This window comes from Herpailurus yagouaroundi, unplaced genomic scaffold (genome assembly GCF_014898765.1).
Source record: "Herpailurus yagouaroundi ecotype Mexico unplaced genomic scaffold, PumYag 220, whole genome shotgun sequence".
NCBI lineage: Eukaryota > Metazoa > Chordata > Mammalia > Carnivora > Felidae > Herpailurus > Herpailurus yagouaroundi.
Window position 1 is genome coordinate 5,753,631 of NW_024412451.1, and position 20,669 is coordinate 5,774,299.

Here is a 20,669-nt window from a genome sequence, read left to right on the forward strand (position 1 = left end):
GCGGCTGGATCCCAGAGTCAGAGGAAAGGGAGGCTCGGAACCCCCGGGGTAGGAAAGATGAGGAGGGTGAATCCCCAAATAGAAGGAAGGGAAAGGTCGAACTCTAGGGGTCGGGAGGAGGAGGGGACTGGATCCCAGGATCCCCGAGAGGTAGGGACCAGGCCCGCCCCCCGGTTGGGACCTCGTGGGGTGGGGCGGAGCGCGGAAGGATCCTGGCGGGCTGTGCTGCGCCACCCGCGGTATATCTGTCCCCAGTCCCCGGGGCCGCCTCATTCCCCATCCTCAGATCACAATCTCTCCTCAGACTACCGCGACGCCATCTCCGCCCGCATAGCCCTGGCTATGGCTCTGTAGCCGCGACCCCTCCGTGCCCCGGCCCGTCTCTGCGCTCACCGCGCTTGCGCTCTTCGCTACCGCCTTCTTTCTTCAGCGGAGGCCGCCGCCGCCTCTCTGTTCCACAGCCATGGAGTGAGTAACCGCTCGCCCCTCCCTCTCCAACCGCCTTTCCCGCCCTTTCGAAGCTCGCGGCCTTCTCGACCAGGTCTCGTGGGGGTGGGGTGGGGAGACGAGAGTGAGGAATCACGGTCGCGCAAGCGCAGAAGAGAAAAGACGCGCCATCGGCGCGTGGCCAGGCATGCGCATTTGGGCCGATGGGGGGAAGGGTGCGTTCTTGAGAATGTTGGTGTTTAAAGATGGCCTGTGTGCAGGTGCGCCTGCGCACTAGCCCCTAGAGAGGGTGCCTTGTCTCCCACCCACCATCTCCTTGAGCAAGTCTGTCCGCGAGCGTTTGCTCACGTGCACGAGCCACCAGAGCCCGCATTTCTGTGTGAAGGGCGGACGGAAGCAACGGCACATGCGCACTGACCCCCCGATCCCCCGCAGGCGTAAGAGCCGTAGGCTCGGTGGCGGAGCATGTGTGAAAGGGTCAGGGGTGGGGAGCTGTTCTCTGCCGGCCCCTCCACTCTCCCGCTCCATGTTGCTCAGACGCACAGCACAACTTACCTTTGACTCAAGCACCCGCTCGGGGGAGGGGGACTGATTTAGATTAGTAAGGCGAGGCTTAGAGGCAACCTAGCCGTTGTGAGAGGGGGCGGGGCTAAGCAAACATCGCTGAGGGGTGGGGTTTCAATAGGAGACAAAGCGGGGCCTTCGGGAAGGGGTGGGATTAAGGTAAATATGGGGGCGGGGCTAGAGGGGGTCACCGCAAAGTTGAAAGGAAAGAGTGGGACTTGGTGTTCTACGTTGACAAAGGGGCAGGGCTGGGGCAATTCCCCTGAGAACCGATTCGAGCTTGCATCTAGGGATAGGGTGGAGCCTAAAGAAGGGGTGTGGCTGGAAGAAAATTGTGGGATTGAGTTTTTTATGAAGTTGAATAATTGCGGGGGGCGGGGGCTAGGAGGGGCTTAAGGAAATTCCCCTGGGAGACCATTATGTTTCTATATTGGAAGGAGTGGAGCTTGGATATTCTAAAGGAAAGTAAGTGAGGGCTAAAGAGAATTCCCTTGGGAGTGGGTGGGGCTCAGATTTGGGGAAAGAAAGCATTGGTTTAGAATTCTGCGAGCGCAAGGTGCAGTCTCGAGCCTAGTTGGAAGGCGGAAGGGAAGACCCTGGGGACTTGGGGGTGTGGCTTGGTTACCCTGTGACTTTGGCTGTGGATAGCCTCTGACACTGACTACTTTTGTCTCACATGTAGGTCTTCCACTTTCACCTTGGTGCCTGTCTTTGCCCCGCTGAGCAACTTCCAGAGCCTCCTCCTAGCTGTTGGTTCAGCCTTCTTCATTGCGACCCGTGCCCAGAGCCCGTGCTGCAGCCATGTCACTCCTGGCGACCCTGGGGCTGGAGCTGGACAGGGCCCTGCTCCCAGCTAGCGGTCTGGGCTGGCTCGTAGACTATGGGAAACTCCCCCTGGCCCCTGCCCCCCTCGGCTCCAATGAAATCCTTGGGGGAGCCCTGGAGGGTGGGCTCCCAGGGGGAGGAGAGCCCCTGGCAGGTAAGGACAGGTGGAGAATGGAGGTGGGGTGAGCTGGGGCATGGGGGACAGGGGAGAAGAATTCATTTATTCACTCAAGAAATATTTACTGAGTACCTGTAATAAGCCAGGTCATGTTTTAGGTGCTGGGGGATACAGCTGAGACAAGACCAACATAATCCCTGCCTTCCCGGAACTCACACACTAGTGGGGAGGCAGACAAAAGACGAATTAAGTGATGATATATTGGGATAAGTGGGAAACAGTAGCTGAGCCAAAAAAATAAAAACACAGCCTTAGTTTACAGCGAGTAGCCAGGAAACATATAGGTAACATTTTGGCTGAGACCTAAAGGCTGGGAAGGAATAAGCCAAAAAAAGACCCAAAGGAAGAGCTTTTCAGGTAGAGGAAACGGCATATGCAGAGGCCCTGGGGCAGGGGTTATTTTACTCATTAGTGTTTTCCAAACGCTTGGCACATGGTTTGTTCTCAATAATTAATGAATTAACGATGAAACGGGTGTGTTGTGTGTGTGAGACCTAGTTTGTCTTTAGGGAATGGAGAGTAAATCAGAAACTATGGACGTAGGGTAGTTAGTAAAGATTATTTGGGAATGGTTGAAGATCTAGCTGGTTGAGTTTTGTTGTTTGGGTCATTGGTTGGTTGACTGATCCATTGATTGGCTGCTTACTAGGTGGACTGGTTGCTTGACTGCTTCATTCACTTAGTTGATTCGTTGGCCAACTGGTGGGTAGTTGACTGGCTGGTTAACTGGTTGGTTAGATGTTTGATTTGTTGGCTGGTTTGTTGAGGGGTCTGATGATTCACGGGTTGGTCGGTTGACCGATTGGCTCGTAGGTGGTGTCACTCAGTGAATGGGATGAATGAAGCCGACGCGAATGAGCACCAGGTGAGGCAGGAGACCGGGAACTCAAGGAAATTTATGTCCCTCCTCCAATTCTCCAGGTGACGGCTTCTCTGACTGGATGACTGAGCGGGTGGACTTTACGGCCCTCCTGCCCCTGGAGCCCCCCTTACCCCCAGGTGCCCTCCCCCCACCCTCCCCACCCCCACCTGACCTGGAGGCCATGGCCTCTCTCCTCAAGAAGGAGCTGGAACAGATAGAAGACTTCTTCCTTGATGCGCCACTCCTCCCACCATCCTCCCCCCTGCCTCAGCCGCCACCACCAGCGCCCTCCCTCCCTCTTCCGCTCCCCCTCCCCACCTTTGACCTCCCCCAGCCCCCTGCTCTGGATACCCTTGACTTGCTGGCTATCTACTGCCGCAGCGAGGCCGGGCCAGGAGACTCAGGGTTGGCATCCCTGCCCCCACCACGGCAGGCCCCCCCCCCCTCCACCTCCACCCTCTCGCCCGGCCCCCTACCCGAATCCTACCACCACCCGAGGGGACCGCAAGCAAAAGAAGAGAGACCAGAACAAGTCAGCAGCTCTGAGGTACCGCCAGAGGAAGCGGGCAGAGGGCGAGGCCCTGGAGGGCGAGTGCCAGGGGCTGGAGGCTCGAAACCGGGAGTTGAGGGAGAGGGCGGAGTCGGTAGAGCGCGAGATCCAGTATGTCAAGGATCTGCTCATTGAGGTATATAAGGCTCGGAGCCAGAGGACCCGGAACAGCTAGAGGGGCTTTGGGCTGTAGGGGGCACTGGTCTTCATCTCTGGCTCACCTCTATTTCTGGGGCTGGGGTCGGAGGATCCCACCATCCCCTTTTCTGTCTGACTTTCTCCCCCTCCCTCTCCTTTTATCTTTGACTGCTCTCGTCCATTTCTGAATTTGCCCCCCCTTCTCCCACCCAGAATCCCGGAATGTCTGGCCTTACTCAACATCTCCACTTCTCAAGTAACAGCTGAGGGGCTGGGGGCCCGGAGACGGGGAGCTTGCAACCCTGGTCTCTCAATCAGGGAAGTGAGGCCAGGAAGCTATGCAGAATGAATGTGGAACAAACAGGGGAGCCCCCTGGGGATGTGAGCCAGGGAGGGTCTTAAGAATGGCCCCTGTGTAGTAATATAACCAAAAAAGCAAGCCAAGTGACCTTAGGGAAACATATTTGGGCAGGAAGCCAAAAGGTGGCCAAGTTCACAGAGCAGGTGAATATGCAGGTAGCCGGGGAGGTGGGCAGGGCGGGGGAACGGCCATAGTCGGGACTGGGTGTTCATTTTAGCTCTGGGAGGAAATCAGTGTTTCGTTGTGGGGGGAGGGGTCGTGTTGTGTTGGGGAAGGGGCTGCATCTAGGTGAGGGAGGGCAGGGACTGATCCTTTTGGTGGTTTGTGAGCAGAAATAAAATGAAGAATTTTCTCTGGTCTGTGTGTCTTTCTTTTGGGGAGAGGGCAGTCTTAGGCCAAAGAATGATGACGTAGATAACAACAGATAATCCTTATTACACACACACACTTGGCTCATGGCCGAGGCCCAGATGGGATCGTTGAACTGGTCAAGACTCAAGGCCCACTTCTTTTTAATTAATTAACTTGTTATTTTAGTTATTTTTAATTTTTTTAAGTTTATTTATTTTTGAGAGACACAGAGACGGCACTGGGTGAAGGACAGAGAGGGAGAGGAAGAAATCCAAGCAGGCTCCCTGCTGTCAACGTAGAGCCCAACGCGGAGCTCGAACTCACGAAACTGTGAGATCTTGACCTGAGCGGAAACCAAGCATCAGATGCTCAGCCAACTCAGCCACCCAGGAGCCCCCAAGACCCACTTTTAGATCCAGACCACTTACTACTTATGTAGACAGAAGATGCCAGCTCCTTGTGGTTCTTGTCACACACACCAAAGGGGACGACACGGAAACAAGAGGGGGGCTGCAGCAAGGGGGATGGGGCACCCGTGCCGAGGAGCCTGCTGTCTGATGAAAGCCCCCCAGGGGAAGTTGGGAAGTAGGTGAGTATACGGCCTGGAAGCTATAACGAAGATGGTCCCCAACATCTCCTTGTGGAGGGTTTATTATGCATCCAGCACTATTTGAAGCTGCGATTATCTCAGCGGTCACAAGAGGACGGGGCTGTTAGATTTTGGATGAAGAACCTTAAGCACGCACTCCACCTGTGCGGTCTCTGCCAGCCACTGATTGGGACAGGAAGGGCTGGGCATGCAGTGTGAACAAAGTCAAGTTCTCTGCGGCCACGAAACCTACATTCTGGCCAGGGAGACAAGTTCTGTAACTTGACGAAGTGGGTCAGTTATGCTTGGGGCGGGGTGGGGGGGGTGGGGGGGGTGACGCCCGGGTGGGGTCGTCAGTTAAACCCGGCTGTCGGCTCAGATGTTGAGTGCCTGGTTTCACGAATTCAAGCTCCATGTCAGGCTCAGCTATGCTTTGGGGGGGCGGGGTGGGGAGGGGACGCCTGGGTGGCTCTGTCACACCCTGGTCTCAGATCAGGTCATGATCTGGTTTCGTGAGTTCAAGCTCCATGTCAGGCTCTGGGCTGGCAACACAGAGCCTGCTTGGTATTCTCTCTCACTCTCTCTCTCACCCTCTCCACTGCCCCCCCCCCCCTCCCACTTGCTCTGTGTTGGACTCAAAATAAATGAATCTACTTAAAGTTTAAACAAATGAATGCTTTGGGCTGCAACTAACAGCAGACCCGATCATCAGCATGTAAATAAAGGGTTGATTTTTCTCCTAGAAGTCTAGAGGGAGAGGGCTACTGGCATTGTTCAGAAGTTCAGAGGCTGTTGTTGCTGAGGCCTGTCTGGTTCAGTTTTTTCCTCAAGGTCACAAGATGGAGGCCACGGCTCCAGGCATTGTGTATGAGTTCGAGGCAGGAGGTCAAAACTTTCTTAGCTTGGTAGATCTCTGCCTGCATCTCCTTGTCTGGACCTATGTTACGTGGATCTTTCTATAATTCAGTCTTAAAAAGGAGGTGAATTCTGACAGCCGCTACAACATGGATAAGTTGAGGACATTATGCTAAGTGAAATAAGCCAGTCACAAAAAGAAAATTAGTGTATGATTCTGCGTGTATTATATACCATTCCATGCCCTAAAGTTTTATGCCAAAGGATCATATGGTAATTGCATTTTTTTTTTTTTTTGGTAATTTCATTTTTAATTTTCTTGCGAAATGCCTAACATCCACAGCGGCCGTACCATTTTTCGTTCCCGCAAACAGTACAGTTTCCAATTTCTCCACGTCCTTGCCAATATTTATTTTGTGTGTGTGTGTTTTTTTTTATTTTTTTTTTAATGTTTATTTTATTTTTGAGACAGAGAGAGACAGAGCAAGAACGGGGGAGGGGCAGAGAGAGAGGGAGACACAGAATCGGAAGCAGGCTCCAGGCTCTGAGCCATCAGCCCAGAGCCTGACGCGGGGCCCGAACTCACGGACTGTGAGATCGTGACCTGAGCTGAAGTCAGACGCTCAACCGACTGAGCCATCCAGGCGTCCCATATTTTGTGTGTTTTTAATAGCGGCCATCCTGATGGTTGTGAGATGTATGCCTAAAATTCTTTTTTTTTTCTTTTTTAAATGTTTATTTTTGAGAGAGAGAAAGAGAGCACGAGCGGGAGTGGGGGAGCAAAGAGAGAGGGAGACACAGAATCTGAAGCAGGCTCCAGGCTCCGAGCTGTCAGCACAGAGCCCCACGCAGGGCTCAAGCCCGTGAACTGCGAGATCATGACCTGAGCCGAAGTTGGACGTTTAACCAACTGAGCCACCCAGGCGCCCAAGATACATGCCTAAAATTCTTAATTCAAAAAAAAATCAAGGGATGTTTTTAAATATATTTTTGATTAGGATACTGATTTGAGGGGCACGTGGCTGGCTGAGTTGATAGAATACTCGACTCCTAATCTCAGGGTCATGAGTTCAAGCCTCATGTTGGGTGTGGAGCCTACTTAAAAAAAAAAAAAAGACATTGATTTCATTTACTAAAGACCAAATAACAGACGCTTTAATAAGATAGAAGATGGGTTAAAATTCTTTTTTACTGTTTATTTTTGACAGAGCATGAGTGGGGGAGGGGCAGAGAGGGAGGGAGACCCAGAATCCGAAGCAGGCTCCAGGTTCCGAGCTGTCAGCACAGAACATGATGCGGGGCTCGAACTCACAAACTGTGAGATCATGACCTGAGCTGAAGTCAGACACTCAACCAACTGAGCCACCCAGGCACCCCTCCTGGAGTTCTTTTTGTAACACAGATTGCTGGATCCTAAACCCCAGAGTTTCTGATTCAGTAGGTCTTGGATGGAGCCTGAGAATTTTCCTGTCTCACAAAATCCCAGGGGACCGAGCTGCTGCTGCTCATCCGGGGACCACACCTGGGGAACCGTTATTCCAAGGAGTTTCCTTCCTGGGGCACCTGGGTGGCTTAGTCGGTTAAACGTCCAACTCTAGGTTTCGGCTCAGGTCATGATCTCATGGTTTTGGGGTTTGAGCCCCGCATCGGGCTCTGCGCTGGCAGTGTGGAGCCTGCTTGGGATTCTCTGTCTCCCTCTCTCTCTACCCTTCCCCCACTCGCTCTGTCTCTCTCAAAATAGATAAAACTTAAAAAAAAAATTAAAAATAAGGTGTTTCCTTGTTCAACCCAGTTGAAGGGAAGTCACCACCACCACGACCTCGTTACTGCAAGCAGGAAGGGGGACAGGGATATTGGAGAGCATGTCGCCTCTTAAGGACAAGAGCTGGGCATTTTCTACATCTTTTCTGTGCCTTTCCTTTGAGCGGAATTTAGTCACATGGTCAAGCTTACCTGCAAGGGAGCCTGGGAAATGTAGTCTCTAGATGGGTGGCCATTTTCCCAGCGAGAACCTAGGTGGTCCTATTACTATAATAAGAGGAGAAAAATCAACGTTAGGGACTATGGTCAATAAGATAAAACTCAAAAGCTCAGCAAGGGTCAGTCAGGAATGCAGGGGTTTCTAGTTCAGCGGTGTTGTCTGGTGGCCTCGGGATCCCCAAGACCCTTTCAGGTGATTTGCATGGTTACAGTTCTTTTCATAATAATACCAAAATGTTATTTGCCTCCGCCCCCCACCAAAATGTGGAGTTTTCCTGAGGTTCTGTGATGTGTGATGACATCAATGGTCTGACAGCTGATGCAATATGTGCTTGTGTATTCCTGTGATTTAAAAGTTTTGCAATTTGGGGGCGCCTGGGTGGCTCAGTTAAGCCTCCAACTTCACTCAGGTCGTGCTCTCACTGTTTGTGAGTCCGAGCCCTGCATCGGGCCCCGTGCTGACGGCTCAGAGCCTGGAGCCTGCTTCCAATTCTGTGTCTCCCTCTCTCTCTGCCCCCTCACCTGCTCACATTCTGTCTGTCCCTCTCTCAAAATTAAATAAATGTTGGAAAAAAATAAAAAAAGTCTTGCACTTTTAATTGCTAAAATTGTAAAGATGGATAGATACGACCCATGCAAACAAAAGTTCTTTGTGGCCGCTGATATTTATTTATGAGTGCCAAGGGGTCCTGAGACCAAAAAGTTTGAGAACTCCTGTATGAGTATTTAGTTCCACTTAAATTCAAATCTGGAGATTTTGGGCCATCCAAGCGTTGTGAGTTGGGGCTGAAATCTCACCTGAGGGCTGGCCAGTCTTTAGAGCTTCTCAGAGTCAGCTTTTCTCCTTCTCCATCTTTACTTATGACAGTGCTGAAGTTTACCTGAGCCTTGTGCATCTGGAAGACAGCTATGGTTAAGAAATCCTCCCTCGGCTTTTGCGTTCCAGGAACTGGCTTATTGCAAAGAAGCCATCTTCCCCATGATTTAGATAAGAAGACCCACCCCCAGCCCCCCACCGATGACCCCCTTGTTAACCTAAGACAGGGCCATGCACAGCCCCTTCAAATTCCCCACCCCTTTTTTGGAGGGTGGGGATGGGACCCATAAACGATTAGCTAAACTGTTTTGTCCCCACTGATCCATCAGAACAAAATGTTTGTTAACCGAACCTCGGTTAAGCCGCGCCTCCCCCCTACGCCGCTCCCCAGAATCTGGAACTGTAGTTCATTCTCAGCCTGAACTCTCCTCCACCTTGTAATAATCCTTGCTAATAAAGTTTCTCCTGACCAGGTCTGAATTTTGTTTTATTAAACACTTTTATAATTTTTTTAAACTTTATTTTGAGAGAGTGAGAGTGGGGGAGGGGCAGAGAGAGAGAGAGAGAGAGGCAGAGACAGAGGATCCCAAGCAGACTCCTCACCGTCAGCACAGAGCCCGATGCAAGGCTCAAAATCAAGAACCACGAAACGGTGACCTGAGCCGAAACCAAGAGTCAACGCTTAAGCGACTGAGCCACCCAGGCGCCCCTAAAACTGATCATTTTATTCTTTTTTTTTTTTTTTACAAAGATATCCTCTTTATTTTTTTAAATTTTTTTTTAACATTTATTTATTTTTGAGATGGAGAGAGAGAGAGAGCATGAACAGGGGAGGGTCAGAGGAAGAGGGAGACATAGAATCTGAAACAGGCTCCAGGCTCTGAGCTGTCAGCACAGAGCCTGACGCGGGGCTCGAACCCACAGACCGCGAGATCATGACCTGAGCTGAAGTAGGACGCTTAACCGACTGAGCCACCCAGGCGCCCCAAACTGATCATTTTAAAGTGAACAATTCACTGGCGTTTGGTACATTCACAATGTTGTGCCACCACCCCCTCTACCTAGTTCCAGAACACTCCCATCACTCCATGCCCATTAGGCAGTTACTTCACATTCCCCTCACCCCATTTTTTAAAATGTTTATTTTTGTGAGAGAGAGAGAGCCTAGAGAGAAAAGGGGACAGAGGATCTGAAGCAGCTGCCTGCACACTCTCTCTCTCTCAAAATAAATAAGCTTAAAAAAAAGGAAAAATAGGAAGCCCTCCTGACCGCTGGTTGCTACCTGGCAGGAAAAGTGCAAATGTTGAGGCCTAAGTTCAAGTTCACCTAGCATTTCAGTGCTAACGCCTGTCTTGGGTTCCCACCCCATGGACTTTGGCCTGGATGGTCCCTGACTACGGCTGCCCAGAAGATAATGTTCGTATTTTACTTGTCGCCTCTACATCTATTTAAGTGGGTTTGTTTCCACGATGGAGAATAAACACAGACTCTTTATCTCCACCTCAGACTCATTTTGTGACATAATGAATTTTGGGCCTGCTTTGCCACGCCTTTAATTTCCATCGTACATTACAGGAAAACAGGAGGCCAGGGCAGCTCAATCGTGTTGGCTGAAATGGAGAAAGGACTAAATTAAGCTTTGCTCAACAGTAAAATTAGGAGCATTTAGTGGTTTTTCTCCTGGAGAAGTGAGGCAGAAGCTGGCAGTCCACCGCTGTGTGGACTGAACAAGTGTCTTCACCTCCCCGAACCCAGGTTCCTTGTCTGGAAGTCAGGGGATAGCAGGCAGGGACCCTAGAGGCGGCGTGACATGGAGGGAGATCACCCTGGGTTTGGAGGGAGTCCGGCCTGGGTGCTCACCTTTGCTCCATCATAATCTTTCTTTGCGAGCTGGAGGGGGGAGGGGGGAGGAGAACGGCGCAGCAGGGCGCCCGTTATGGAGTCAAAGAATCAATTTAAAGGATTCTGATCAGCGTTGAAAGACAGGAACAGTATAAAAAAAATCATGCCGTACAGGGTGGCATTTCCCGAAACTATGGTGATGTGAGATGATTTCTTGCTGTGCATCACGGTCAGAAAGGCCTGGAAGCCAATAGACGGTTCCCAGCTTCACACTGCTTTCCGGACCACCGCCGGGAACGTTCTGAGAGCCTCGCCCAGAGCGAACCCCCGTCTCTCGGCGGCGCTGCGTTGGCGGGACTCCGCCGCCAGGTGGCGCCCGTGTCCCGCCGCGAGAGGGCTCGGCTCGGTCCGACCTCCCAGGCCCGGGTTTCCTTCTGGGTCAGCGTCGCCCAGAGGATCCGTTCGCTGGGACTGGAGGCCCCGCCACGAAGACAGCTCCCGGAGCAGAGCGCGGTGGGAGGGCTTGGGAGGCCGGCAAGGGATGCGGCCATCCTGAGCCCCACCCCTCCTTTCTTATTCCGCAGTGTTCAGCCGATGCCTCTCTGTGCCCCAGACGGGGTCGCTGCTCCCAGAGCTCGCATCCCAGGGGGGAGGACAGACAAGAAGCCACAGTCGCGACCCCGCCACCACAGGGACGCCTCCCCGCCTAGGGCTCGAGAGGCTGGTGTAGTATACAGGACAGCCCGGGTGGAATCCCACCCTGCCCCCAGCTGGCCGTGTTATTTTGGGGAGCTTGCTTAGCCTCTCCGTGCCTCAGTTTCCAATGCTATAAAATGGGAAAATAGCACCCACTGCACAGGGTTGTCGTGAGCATTAAACGAGTTGATATCTGTAAAGCATTCAGCGGGGGCCTGGTATGGTTGTTAAATCAATGGATACAAATTCCCATTTTACAGGAGAGAAAACTGAGGACCAGAGCAGGGTAGTGAATCGTCAAAGCCACATTTCTACCCTCTAGGAGGATCTCTGAATAGAGTCCAATGATTCTGATTCCCAGCCTGGAGGTTTTTCCTCTGCATCACGCTTGTAGGAGTAAGTGCAGCTCCCTTTGCATTGGTGGAGGGCAGGGAAAGCCCAGAGTGAAATCCTCAAGCGAGAACCGGGGCCCCACCAGACACCAGTCAGGGGTGGAGTCCCGGCTGGACCTAGAGTGAGACCCTGTGTCTGGGTCAGTGGAATAATTAGACAAGTAAATAGATCATTTTCCTCTTTTTTTTTTTTTAAGTATATTTACTTTGAGAAAGCGGGGAGGGGGAAGAGCAGAGAGAGGGAGAGAGAGTCCCAAGCAGACTCCACACTGTTAGCACAGAGCCTGAGGCAGGGCTTGAACTCACGAACCGTGAGATCATGACCTGAGCCGAAATCCAGGGTCAGATGCTTAACTGACTGAGGCACCCAGGCGCCCCTAAATCATTTTCATGTTATGAACTGCATCCTGGTTGCAACAAGAACGCGGAAGGAAACTGAAGTGAGCTGGCCGATAGCAGTCGTGGAGAGGTACCGGCTCTTGGGTGCTGAACTTGATGGATTTTGAAGGTTGGGCGTTGAGATTCCCGGCTTCAGAATCTCTCCCCTCAAGAGAAGGGATCTAACGAGGCCAGAGCGCACGGGTCAGCTGCAGTAACAGATGTCCCAGGTGCCCTATCATCTGCGCCTCCTGCTCTGTGATCTCACCCTGAACGGTCAGGGTGACGCCACGACACCCCATGGGGTTCCCTATGACCATGCGACCAAGTGTACTGGGTTGGAGAGCGTTTCCCCCTCTCCTCCCAAATTCATGTCCTTCTCGGAACCTCAGAATGTGACCTTATTTGGAAATAGAGTCATCGCAGATGTAATCGGTTAAGATGAGTCCCCCGCCCCCGGGCGCCTGGGTGGCTCAGTCGATTGAGTGTCTGACTTTGGCTCAGGCCGTGATCTCGCGGTTCGTGAGTTCGAGCCCCCGTCAGGCTCTGTGCTGATGGCCTGGAGCCTGCTTGACATTCTCTTTTTCTCCCTCTGCCCCTCCCCCCCGCTAAAAAAATAGACATTTTAAAAAATGAAAAAAAAAAAAGGTGAGGTCCTATCACAGGAGGGCGAGTGATTAACCCAACACGACTGGTGTATTTATAGGAAGAAAAAGAAACACAGAGACAGACATGCAGGGAGGCACGTCGTTCAAAGACAGAGTCAGAAATGAAGTGGTGATGTCACGAGCCCGGGATTGCTGGCAACCACCAGAAACTGGAAGAACCTTCCCTGGAGGCTTCAGAGAGAACACAGCCCAGTCCATACCATGATTTCAGACTTCTAGCTCCCAGAGCTCCCAGAAAGAATAAATTTCTGTTATTTTAAGCCCCACAGTTTGCAGTGCTTTGCAAGAATTTGTAAGAATAGGGGCACCTGGGTGGCTCAGTCAGTTGAGCGTTTGACTCTTGATTTTGGTTCAGGTCATGATGCCAGGGTCCTGGGATCGAGTCCTGAGTCAGGCTCTGCACTGAGAATGGATCCTGCTTAAGATTCTCTCCCCTACTGCCCCTCTCCCCTGCTTGGGCTGTCTCTCCTCTCTCTCTCTCTCCCCTCACAACACAAAAAAAAAAAAAAAAAAAAGAAGGAATTTGTAAGAACATAGATGTGCTGAGAAAGAAAATGAGCCCTTTTAAAAATTTTTTTAATTTTTTTTTAATTTTTGAGACAGAGAGAGAGAGAGAGAGAGAGAGAGAGTGAGCTGGGCAGGGGCCGAGTGAGAGGGAGACACAGAACCCAAAGCAGTCTCCAGGCTCCCAGCTGTCAGCACAGAGCCCGATGTGGGGCTCGAACTCACGAACCATGAGAGCATAACTTGGGCCAAAGTCAGACGCTTAACTAAGCCACCCAGGCACTCCCAAAATGAGCTCTCGATATCCTGGCTGGGCTGTGCTGTTCTCTTGTGGGACAGAAACAAGCCCGCAAAACATAAACATCAGTCAAGGTCACTCTTTGGCCTTAATAAGGTAAGACAAAAAACATTTCATAATTTTCTCTAAGTGCTGATGACAAAGAAGGTCACGATGCAAACCTTGAAGGTACCGAATATCTCCCTCTCCTGACTTACAGGAGTGATCTCTGCTTCTTTAGTGGAATCACTTCTTACTGTCTCTGGCTGGCGAGGATGGACTGTCCAGGAAGAAGAGGGGCTATTTCATAGCCCCCGGGAAATCAGGCCATGTTGTTGGAGAACAGATAACTCATCCTACCTCCTTTCCTGTTTTTTTTTTTTTTTTTTAATGTTTATTTATTTTTGAGAGAGAGACAGACAGAGTGCAAGCAGGGGAGGAGCAGAGAGAGGGCGACACAGAACCTGAAGCAGGCTCCAGGCTCTGAGCAATCAGCACAGAGCCCGACGCGGGGCTCGAACTCACGGACCGTGAGACCATGACCCAAGCGGAAGTCAGACGCCCAACCGACTTAGCCACCCAGGCACCCCTCCTTCCCTGTTTTATTTATTCATTTTTTTAAAGTTTATTTATTTTTGAGAAAGAGAGAGCAGGGGAGGGAAAGAGAGAGGGAGAGAGAGAATCCCAAGCAGGCTCTGTGTTGTCAGCATGGAGCCTGATGCTGGGCTGAATGCAATGAACCGTGAGGTCGTGACCTGAGCCGAAATCAAGAGGTGGACGCTCAACCCGCTGGGTCACCCAGGAGCCCCGCCCCTACAAACATTCCTATAAGAGGAGATTGGAAACAATCTCCAAAGCAAAGGGAGATTGAACACAGAAGAAAAGCAGCTCAAGGCAGAGCAAGAGGGAGAAGTTGCCACACCCCTGGCTTTGACGATGGAGGAAGGGGCCGTGAGGCACAGAACGCAGTTCTAGAAGCTAGGAAAGGCCAGGAGGTGGATCCTCCCCTGGAGCCTCTCAAGGGAGCAGGGGTTAAACTTACATTTAGTGGCTCAGACAAAACGAATGCATTCGCTTACGGTTCTGCAGTCCAAAGGTCCCAACTGAGTCTCACGAGGCTGAAATCAAGGTGTCGCCAAGGGGTTGGTTCTTTCTGGAGGTTCTAGGGGGAGAATCTGTTCCTTGCTTCTTGAGGTTCCCGGTGGTCACCAGCACTTCTGGACCGATGGCGTCACTACAGTCTCTTTTGTCATCACATCCCCTCCTATCCCGTCTGTAGTCACATCTCCCTCTGCGTCCTTCTTACAAACTTGTGATTACACTTAGGCTACACCTGGATAACCTCTCCGTCCCGAGATCTTTAACCTCATGACACCTGCAAAGTCCCCTTTGCCCTGCAAGCTCACACATTCACAGGCTCTAGGGATTAGCGTGTGGACACCTTTGGGGGCCACCATTCTGTCTGTTACATACTCTGCCTTCTTGAATCCTCCCCCTGGAATGTGGCATTTTCTCTGATTTTCTGTCTGGGGGAGGAGAAAGAAAGAAACGCCCTCTCAGCCCCACCCCCTCGCCACCCACTCCATCTCTCCCTGGGCATTGTCACATTTTCTAGTCTTAGAGGTCCCGCCTCTGCCCCTGGTCTGAGCCCCTCCCTGCCCTCAGCCCCAGGGAGCTCGGCCGAGACCCTGGGAGGAGTCTGGGGAGGTCCCGACTGACTCTGCACCTGCAAATCTCTAGCTTATGTACCGGAGCTCAACAGGTGAATTCACCTGCATGCCCGGAACTCACCTGGGGCAGTCCCAGGACTCCAGGGTTCAAGGGCTGTGAGCGGCTCAGGATTCAGCTCTCCCTGGCCCAGCTAGGGCTCACAGGCACGTTACCGTTGGTAACACAGATCAGGCACAGAGATACCCCTTTTAAGACGAAGAAATGAGTCTCGCTGTGCAGAACGAGTCAGAGGCGGGGGGGGGGCAGCCACTTCTGGGTCTTCTCTAATGAGTGATCAGGCTCTGGAGGTCCACTCAGTATTTTCATTATTATAACCACAAATTTCCTGCTTTTTAAAAAGATATTTATTTATTTTGGGGAGAGTGCAAGTGGGGGAGGGGCAAGAGGGACAGAGGATCCAAAGTGGGCTCTGGGCTCACACGCTGACAGTGGTGAGCCCGACGTGGGGCTCGAACTCACAAACTGCGAGATCGGGACCTGAGCCCAAGTCGAACGCTCAACTGTGCCCGAGCCACCCAGGAGCCCCAATTTTCCCGCTTTTAAACATTTCATTTATTAAAAAAAAAATTTTTTTTTAAGTTTATTCAGTTTTTTTTTTTATCTTTTTTTCAACGTTTATTTATTTTTGGGACAGAGAGAGACAGAGCATGAATGGGTGAGGGGCAGAGAGAGAGGGAGACACAGAATCCGAAACAGGCTCCAGGCTCTGAGCCATCAGCCCAGAGCCCGACGCGGGGCTGGAACTCACGGACCGCGAGATCGTGATCTGGCTGAAGTCGGACGCTCAACCGACTGTGCCACCCAGGCGCCCCGAAGTTTATTCAATTTTGAGAGAGACACAGCGTGAGCAGGGGAGGGGCAGAGACACATGAATCCAAATCGGGCTTCAGGCTTTGCAGCACAGAGCCCGACGCGGGGCTTGAACCTACGAACCGCGAGATCATGACGAGCGCAAGTCGGACGCTTATGATCCAGATACCTAACATGGTACCCAAGGTGTATAAGGTCTCTCTCAATATTAACTTCTGAGGCTGGTTTCAAATACCTAGCGTGTGAACATACACACACACACACACACACACACACACACACACACACACACAAACAGGTATCCTCACCCCATATGGACACATGAGTACAAAACACACACTCAGAGACACAGACGTGCGCACCCACGGACAGACACACAGATACGGACACATACACGTCCAGATGAAACAAACATGCAAGACTGACGCGTACGTACACGCACGCACACACATTTGGGTGTTATTCATTGTGCGTCCGGCAGACTCTGTGCCCTGTTATTTGTCTCAGGAACGGTGGCCTCTGTATCCAGGCAACGGGACTTGGTTGTTAGGCCAAGGAGACCCAGAAGCAACGAATGATGCTTTCTGGGGAAGAGAAGGAATCAGGGTTTCTCTCGTCCACTGGACACGGCCTGGCATTGGGTGACTCCTCGGTCCCCAGCACCCATACCGGGTCAATGCCATGGGGTCCCCGGTCCCTGGGATCCTGCCAGGGGCTCGCCGCTTCACCCTCATTCTTTCTGCTTGCCTATTGGAAAAGTAAGGAATTGCTTACTTGATTTGAAAGGAGGGAAGTCTGAGGGGCCCATCTTGCAATTCTGCAGAAATCGAAAAACTGGCTCAGACCAAGACAAGGCAGAGTGACTGAGCCGGAGACGGCGGGCGGTCCTCTGTCCCCTCTCCACAGGGCCTGCCCCGGAGACCCCTTCAGGGCTGCTGTCTGTGGGACCCAGGCCGGGCTGTGGACAATACAGTAACAATGGCAATTGGAGCGATGGGCAAGGAACACAGTGACCTTGGGTCTACATGCCAGGGGGTGGGGACATGCTCTGCTGACACCGTGCGGCGTCCCTGTGGTACGTCCTGGGACCATTTAAAGCGACAAGTTGCCTCATGTTTGAGAGACAAGTGGTTAAGGAGTTAAGTGAGGGCCTGGTTACAGATGAAAAGGAACTGATGCCTTCTCTGTGCGGTTTCGGATTGTGCACATCCTGTTTCCTTTTCTGTATTTGCGATGAACTCGGTGGTTTTCCGGTTCCCCACGCACGCGAGCTCGGGCTGGGGCTCGCTGCGAGCAGAGCGCAGCGTGTCCACGAGGGGGCGCCCCGCGCGCGCGCGCGCCGAGCCGTGGTCTGCGGGCGGACGGAGAGACCCAGGCCGCGGGGCACCGCCCCTGCCTGGCTTCCTGCACCCGCGTCTGAGGAGGGAGACAGATGTTCCGGGGGTCCCTAAGACCACCCTGCAGCTTGATGAGTCACTAGAAGGACCTGAAGAACGCAGGGAAACTGTTGTATGCATGGTGTATGTATGCGTGTATGCATTTAAATATTTTGTTTTTAAGTGATCTCTGCCCCCCCCCCCCAAAGTGGGGCTCGAATTTACAGCCCTGAGATCAAGAGACGCATGCTCTACCCACTGAGCCAGCCAGGCGCCCCTGTTGTACTCGTGGTTTTTAAAGGTTACAGATTAAAATCTGCAATGGTCGGGGCGCCTCACTGGCTTAGTTGGTAGAACGTGTGACTTAATCTCGGGGTTGTGAGTGTGAGCCCCACTTTAGGTGTGGGGCCTACTTAAAATAAGAATATAAAAATATATAAAAATACAGGGCATCTGCGGGGCTCAATCGGTTGAGCGTCTGACCTCGGCTCAGGTCATGATCTCGAGGTTCACGAGTTCAAGCCCCGTGTCGGGCTCTGTGCTGACAGCTCAGAGCCGGAGCCTGCTTCGGATTCTGTGTCTCCCTCTCTCCCTCTGCCCCTCCCTTGCTCGTGCTCTCTCTCTCTCTCTCTCTCTCAAAGTAAATAAACGTTAAAGTATATATAAAATGAAATTAAATAAAATAAAATAAAGTAAAATAAAATAAAAATCTGTAATGGGAAAGGTGTACCGGGCAGGGCCAGGAGAGACCTGGCTCCCGCTTCCTTCTCTCCTCTCCTCGTGGAGTCATGTGGACAGCACTTAATTCTCCCAGTGCCGTGGCCTGAATTGTGTGTCCCCCAAATTCATGGGTTGAAGCCCTAACTCCTGATGTGACTGTATCATATCATGTGGGGACAGGGAGGTAATTAAGGTTCAGTGAAGTCACAAAACCACAAGAGGACCTGAAACCACAGGAAAAGTTTTCTTATAAGAAGAAACACCAGAAGGGCGCCTGGATGGCGCAGTCGGTTAAGCGTTGGACTCTTGATCTCAGCTGAGGCCATGATCTTGATCTCTCGGCTTGTCGGGCTCTGTGCTCAGCACGGAGCCTGCTTGGGATTCTCTCTCTCTCTCTCTCTCTCTCTCTCTCTCTCTCTCTCTCTGCCCCTCCCCCGGCTGTTCTCTCAAAATAAATAAACAAATAGATAAATAAATAAAAAGTAAAGAAGAGACATCAAAGATCTCTCTCTACCGCGTGAGGACACAGCGAGAAGGCAGCCGTCTGCAAGCCAGGAAGCTGGGCCTCCCCCGGCCGGCACCTTGCTGCCTCCAGAACTGGGAGAGATGCAGTTTCTGCTGTTTGAGCCCCCCATCTCTGGGCTTTCACGTCTGTGGTGTTTTAGGGCCCAAAGCTGACGAATGTACCCAGCGATACCGTGTCACAACACCCATGGAGCCTTGCCAATCGAGAACTCCCCGGCGTCTTGACGTACAGGGTTTTATGGGTCCTGCTGTGCATTGTTATCTTGCCCCCCCCCCCCCCCGCAAGATCGTCAAGTCCTACCCTCCCCCCCGTACTTGTGAATGTGGCCTTATTTGGAAATCAGGTCTTCACAGGTGACCAAGTTAAGGTGAGGTCACGAGAGTGGGCCCTAATCCAGTAGGACCAGTGTCCTTATAAGAAAAGGAAGGTGAGGGGCGCCTGGGTGGCGCAGTCGGTTAAGCGTCCGACTTCAGCCAGGTCACGATCTCGCGGTCTGTGAGTTCGAGCCCCGCGTCAGGCTCTGGGCTGATGGCTCAGAGCCTGGAGCCTGTTTCTGATTCTGTGTCTCCCTCTCTCTCTGCCCCTCCCCCGTTCATGCTCTGTCTCTCTCTGTCCCAAAAATAAATAAAGGTTGAAAAAATAAAAAATTAAAAAAAAAATAAAAAAAAATAAAGAAAAGGAAGGTGAGACACAGAGGCATAAGCATACTGAGAGAAGCTGATGGGAGTTGTTCAGGTTCTAACCCCCTCCCCCAGAAGTCAAACTGATCCAATGCCTTTGTGCTGTGGCCCAAGGCCCCCAGGTAAACCAGGGCACTCTCATCAGGCAGGACACTCCCATTCCAAGGGCTCAAGGGTTCCCTCAGGCAAAGAGCAGACCTCTCTTTGCTTAAAGGCTAATTTTTTTTTTAATGCTTATTTATTTTTGAGAGAAAGAGAGCGAGAGTGAGAGCGAGAGCGAGAGCGAGAGCGAGAGAGAGAGAGAGAGAGAGCGAGCGAGCAGGGGAGTAGGGGAGAGGCAGAGAGAGAGAGGGAGACACGGAATAGAAGCAGGTTCCAGGCTCTGAGTGGTCAGCCCAGAGCCCAAGGTGGGGGCTCGAACTCACGAGCCGTGAGATCATGACCTGAGCTGGAGTTGGACACTTAACCGATTGAGCCACCCAGGTGCCCCCTGCCCTCCAGATCTTAAAATTTATATAAAGAGAGGCCTTAAATGTGTTCAGTCACCTTTACCTCGCGGGTGTTCTCGAAGCTCTGTCCTTGGAGCGGACTCTCGAAGCTGTGTCCTTGGAGCGGACTCTGGGAGCAGAAAAGGCAAGCAGGACCCACGGTCCAAGGACGGGGGAGGGGATGCGGAGCCTCCAATGGCCTGGGTCCAGCTCACGGGTCAACTGGTGGTCACATCTTTTTTTTTTTTTTTTTTAAGTATATTTATTTTGAGAGAGAGAACGAGAGAGAAAAAGCCCTAGTGGGGGAGGGGGAGACAATCCCATGCAGGCTCTGTGCTGACAGCTCAGAGCCTGGAGCCTGCTTCGGATCCTGTGTCTCCCTCTCTCTCTGCCCCTCCTCTGCTCATGCTCTGTCTGTCTCTCTCTCTCTCAAAAATAAATAAACAGTATTTAAAAAAAAAAAAAAAAGAGTCAGACGCTTAACCAACTGAGCCACACAGGCTCAGGGACTTAAGGTCAAGGACTTAAAGTCAAGTCCCCCTCAGGCTTGACTGGGAGGTGGGCATCACCGGGGGGTGGGCAGTGTAGACCTTCACAGGTGCCTAGGGCTCCCACCTCTCAACTCGGCAAGGCTCAGACCCTCTCTGTGCCCAGGTGGGGCGTGCGAGTGGGAGTGGGGCCCGGGGAAGGAGGAGGTGGGGGCATGGGGGAGGCTTGACGGCGTGTGACCCAAGGTTCCATTTTCTCTAGTTCGTGTTCCTTATCTCATTAGGGCTTCACTTACAAGCACAAATTCAAAGATAAAATTATTAAGCATTTCAAGATGGCAACCTCAGAGCATCACCCGCCCCCTGCAAGCGTGAGGCCCTTCTGAGTGCGGGGACCCTGTGTCCTTGCTTGCTTCTCACCGTGGAACCCGGAGCGTGTGTGGACTGCAGACAGACGGACAGACAGACGTGGCCCGAGGCATGCAGGGAGGCTGAGTGCCCTTGGGGAGCGGGGTGGGCACTGGGTTCTCTTCTTTGTCTCTGTATGTAGCAGATGTTTGCCTGGTGAAAGAAAGA

General features: G+C 52.1%; 3 protein-coding genes and 1 long non-coding RNA gene across 10 annotated transcripts in view; 1 reads left to right on the forward strand and 3 right to left on the reverse strand.

The window, feature by feature from the left end:
* Positions 1 to 1,091, reverse strand: part of IL4I1 (interleukin 4 induced 1) — a 36,641-nt gene extending 35,550 nt beyond the window's left edge. For 4 of the 5 annotated variants that reach the window (XM_040457824.1, XM_040457821.1, XM_040457825.1 and 1 more), the window contains exon 1: positions 394 to 491. The gene's annotated coding sequence lies outside the window, so the exon portion shown is untranslated. Of the gene's footprint in view, positions 1 to 393; positions 492 to 1,002 lie in introns of those variants that run through there. The other variant, XM_040457823.1, reaches the window with a different exon arrangement.
* The window catches only part of NUP62 (nucleoporin 62), a 24,166-nt gene extending 23,065 nt beyond the window's left edge, over positions 1 to 1,101 (reverse strand). The window contains exon 1 of one of the 2 annotated variants that reach the window (XM_040457829.1): positions 1,003 to 1,101. The gene's annotated coding sequence lies outside the window, so the exon portion shown is untranslated. Of the gene's footprint in view, positions 1 to 393; positions 502 to 1,002 lie in introns of those variants that run through there. The other variant, XM_040457828.1, reaches the window with a different exon arrangement.
* ATF5 (activating transcription factor 5) lies at positions 354 to 3,993 on the forward strand. Its single transcript, XM_040457837.1, is given in 4 exon segments — positions 354 to 468; positions 1,694 to 1,990; positions 2,936 to 3,308; positions 3,310 to 3,993. Coding segments are annotated over 3 exon segments (843 nt in total). The 5' UTR covers positions 354 to 468; positions 1,694 to 1,812; the 3' UTR covers positions 3,602 to 3,993.
* A 10,034-nt stretch (positions 3,994 to 14,027) lies between these two features.
* Positions 14,028 to 17,301, reverse strand: LOC121018805 (uncharacterized). Of its 2 annotated transcripts, none has more exons than XR_005785325.1 (3): positions 16,590 to 17,301; positions 15,066 to 15,330; positions 14,028 to 14,800 (listed from the first exon to the last, which is right to left on the reverse strand). It is a non-coding gene; the product is annotated as an uncharacterized LOC121018805 (long non-coding RNA). The 2 variants fall into 2 exon arrangements; XR_005785324.1 differs by having other exon boundaries at positions 15,066 to 15,333.
* Between the last annotated feature and the right edge of the window lie 3,368 nt (positions 17,302 to 20,669).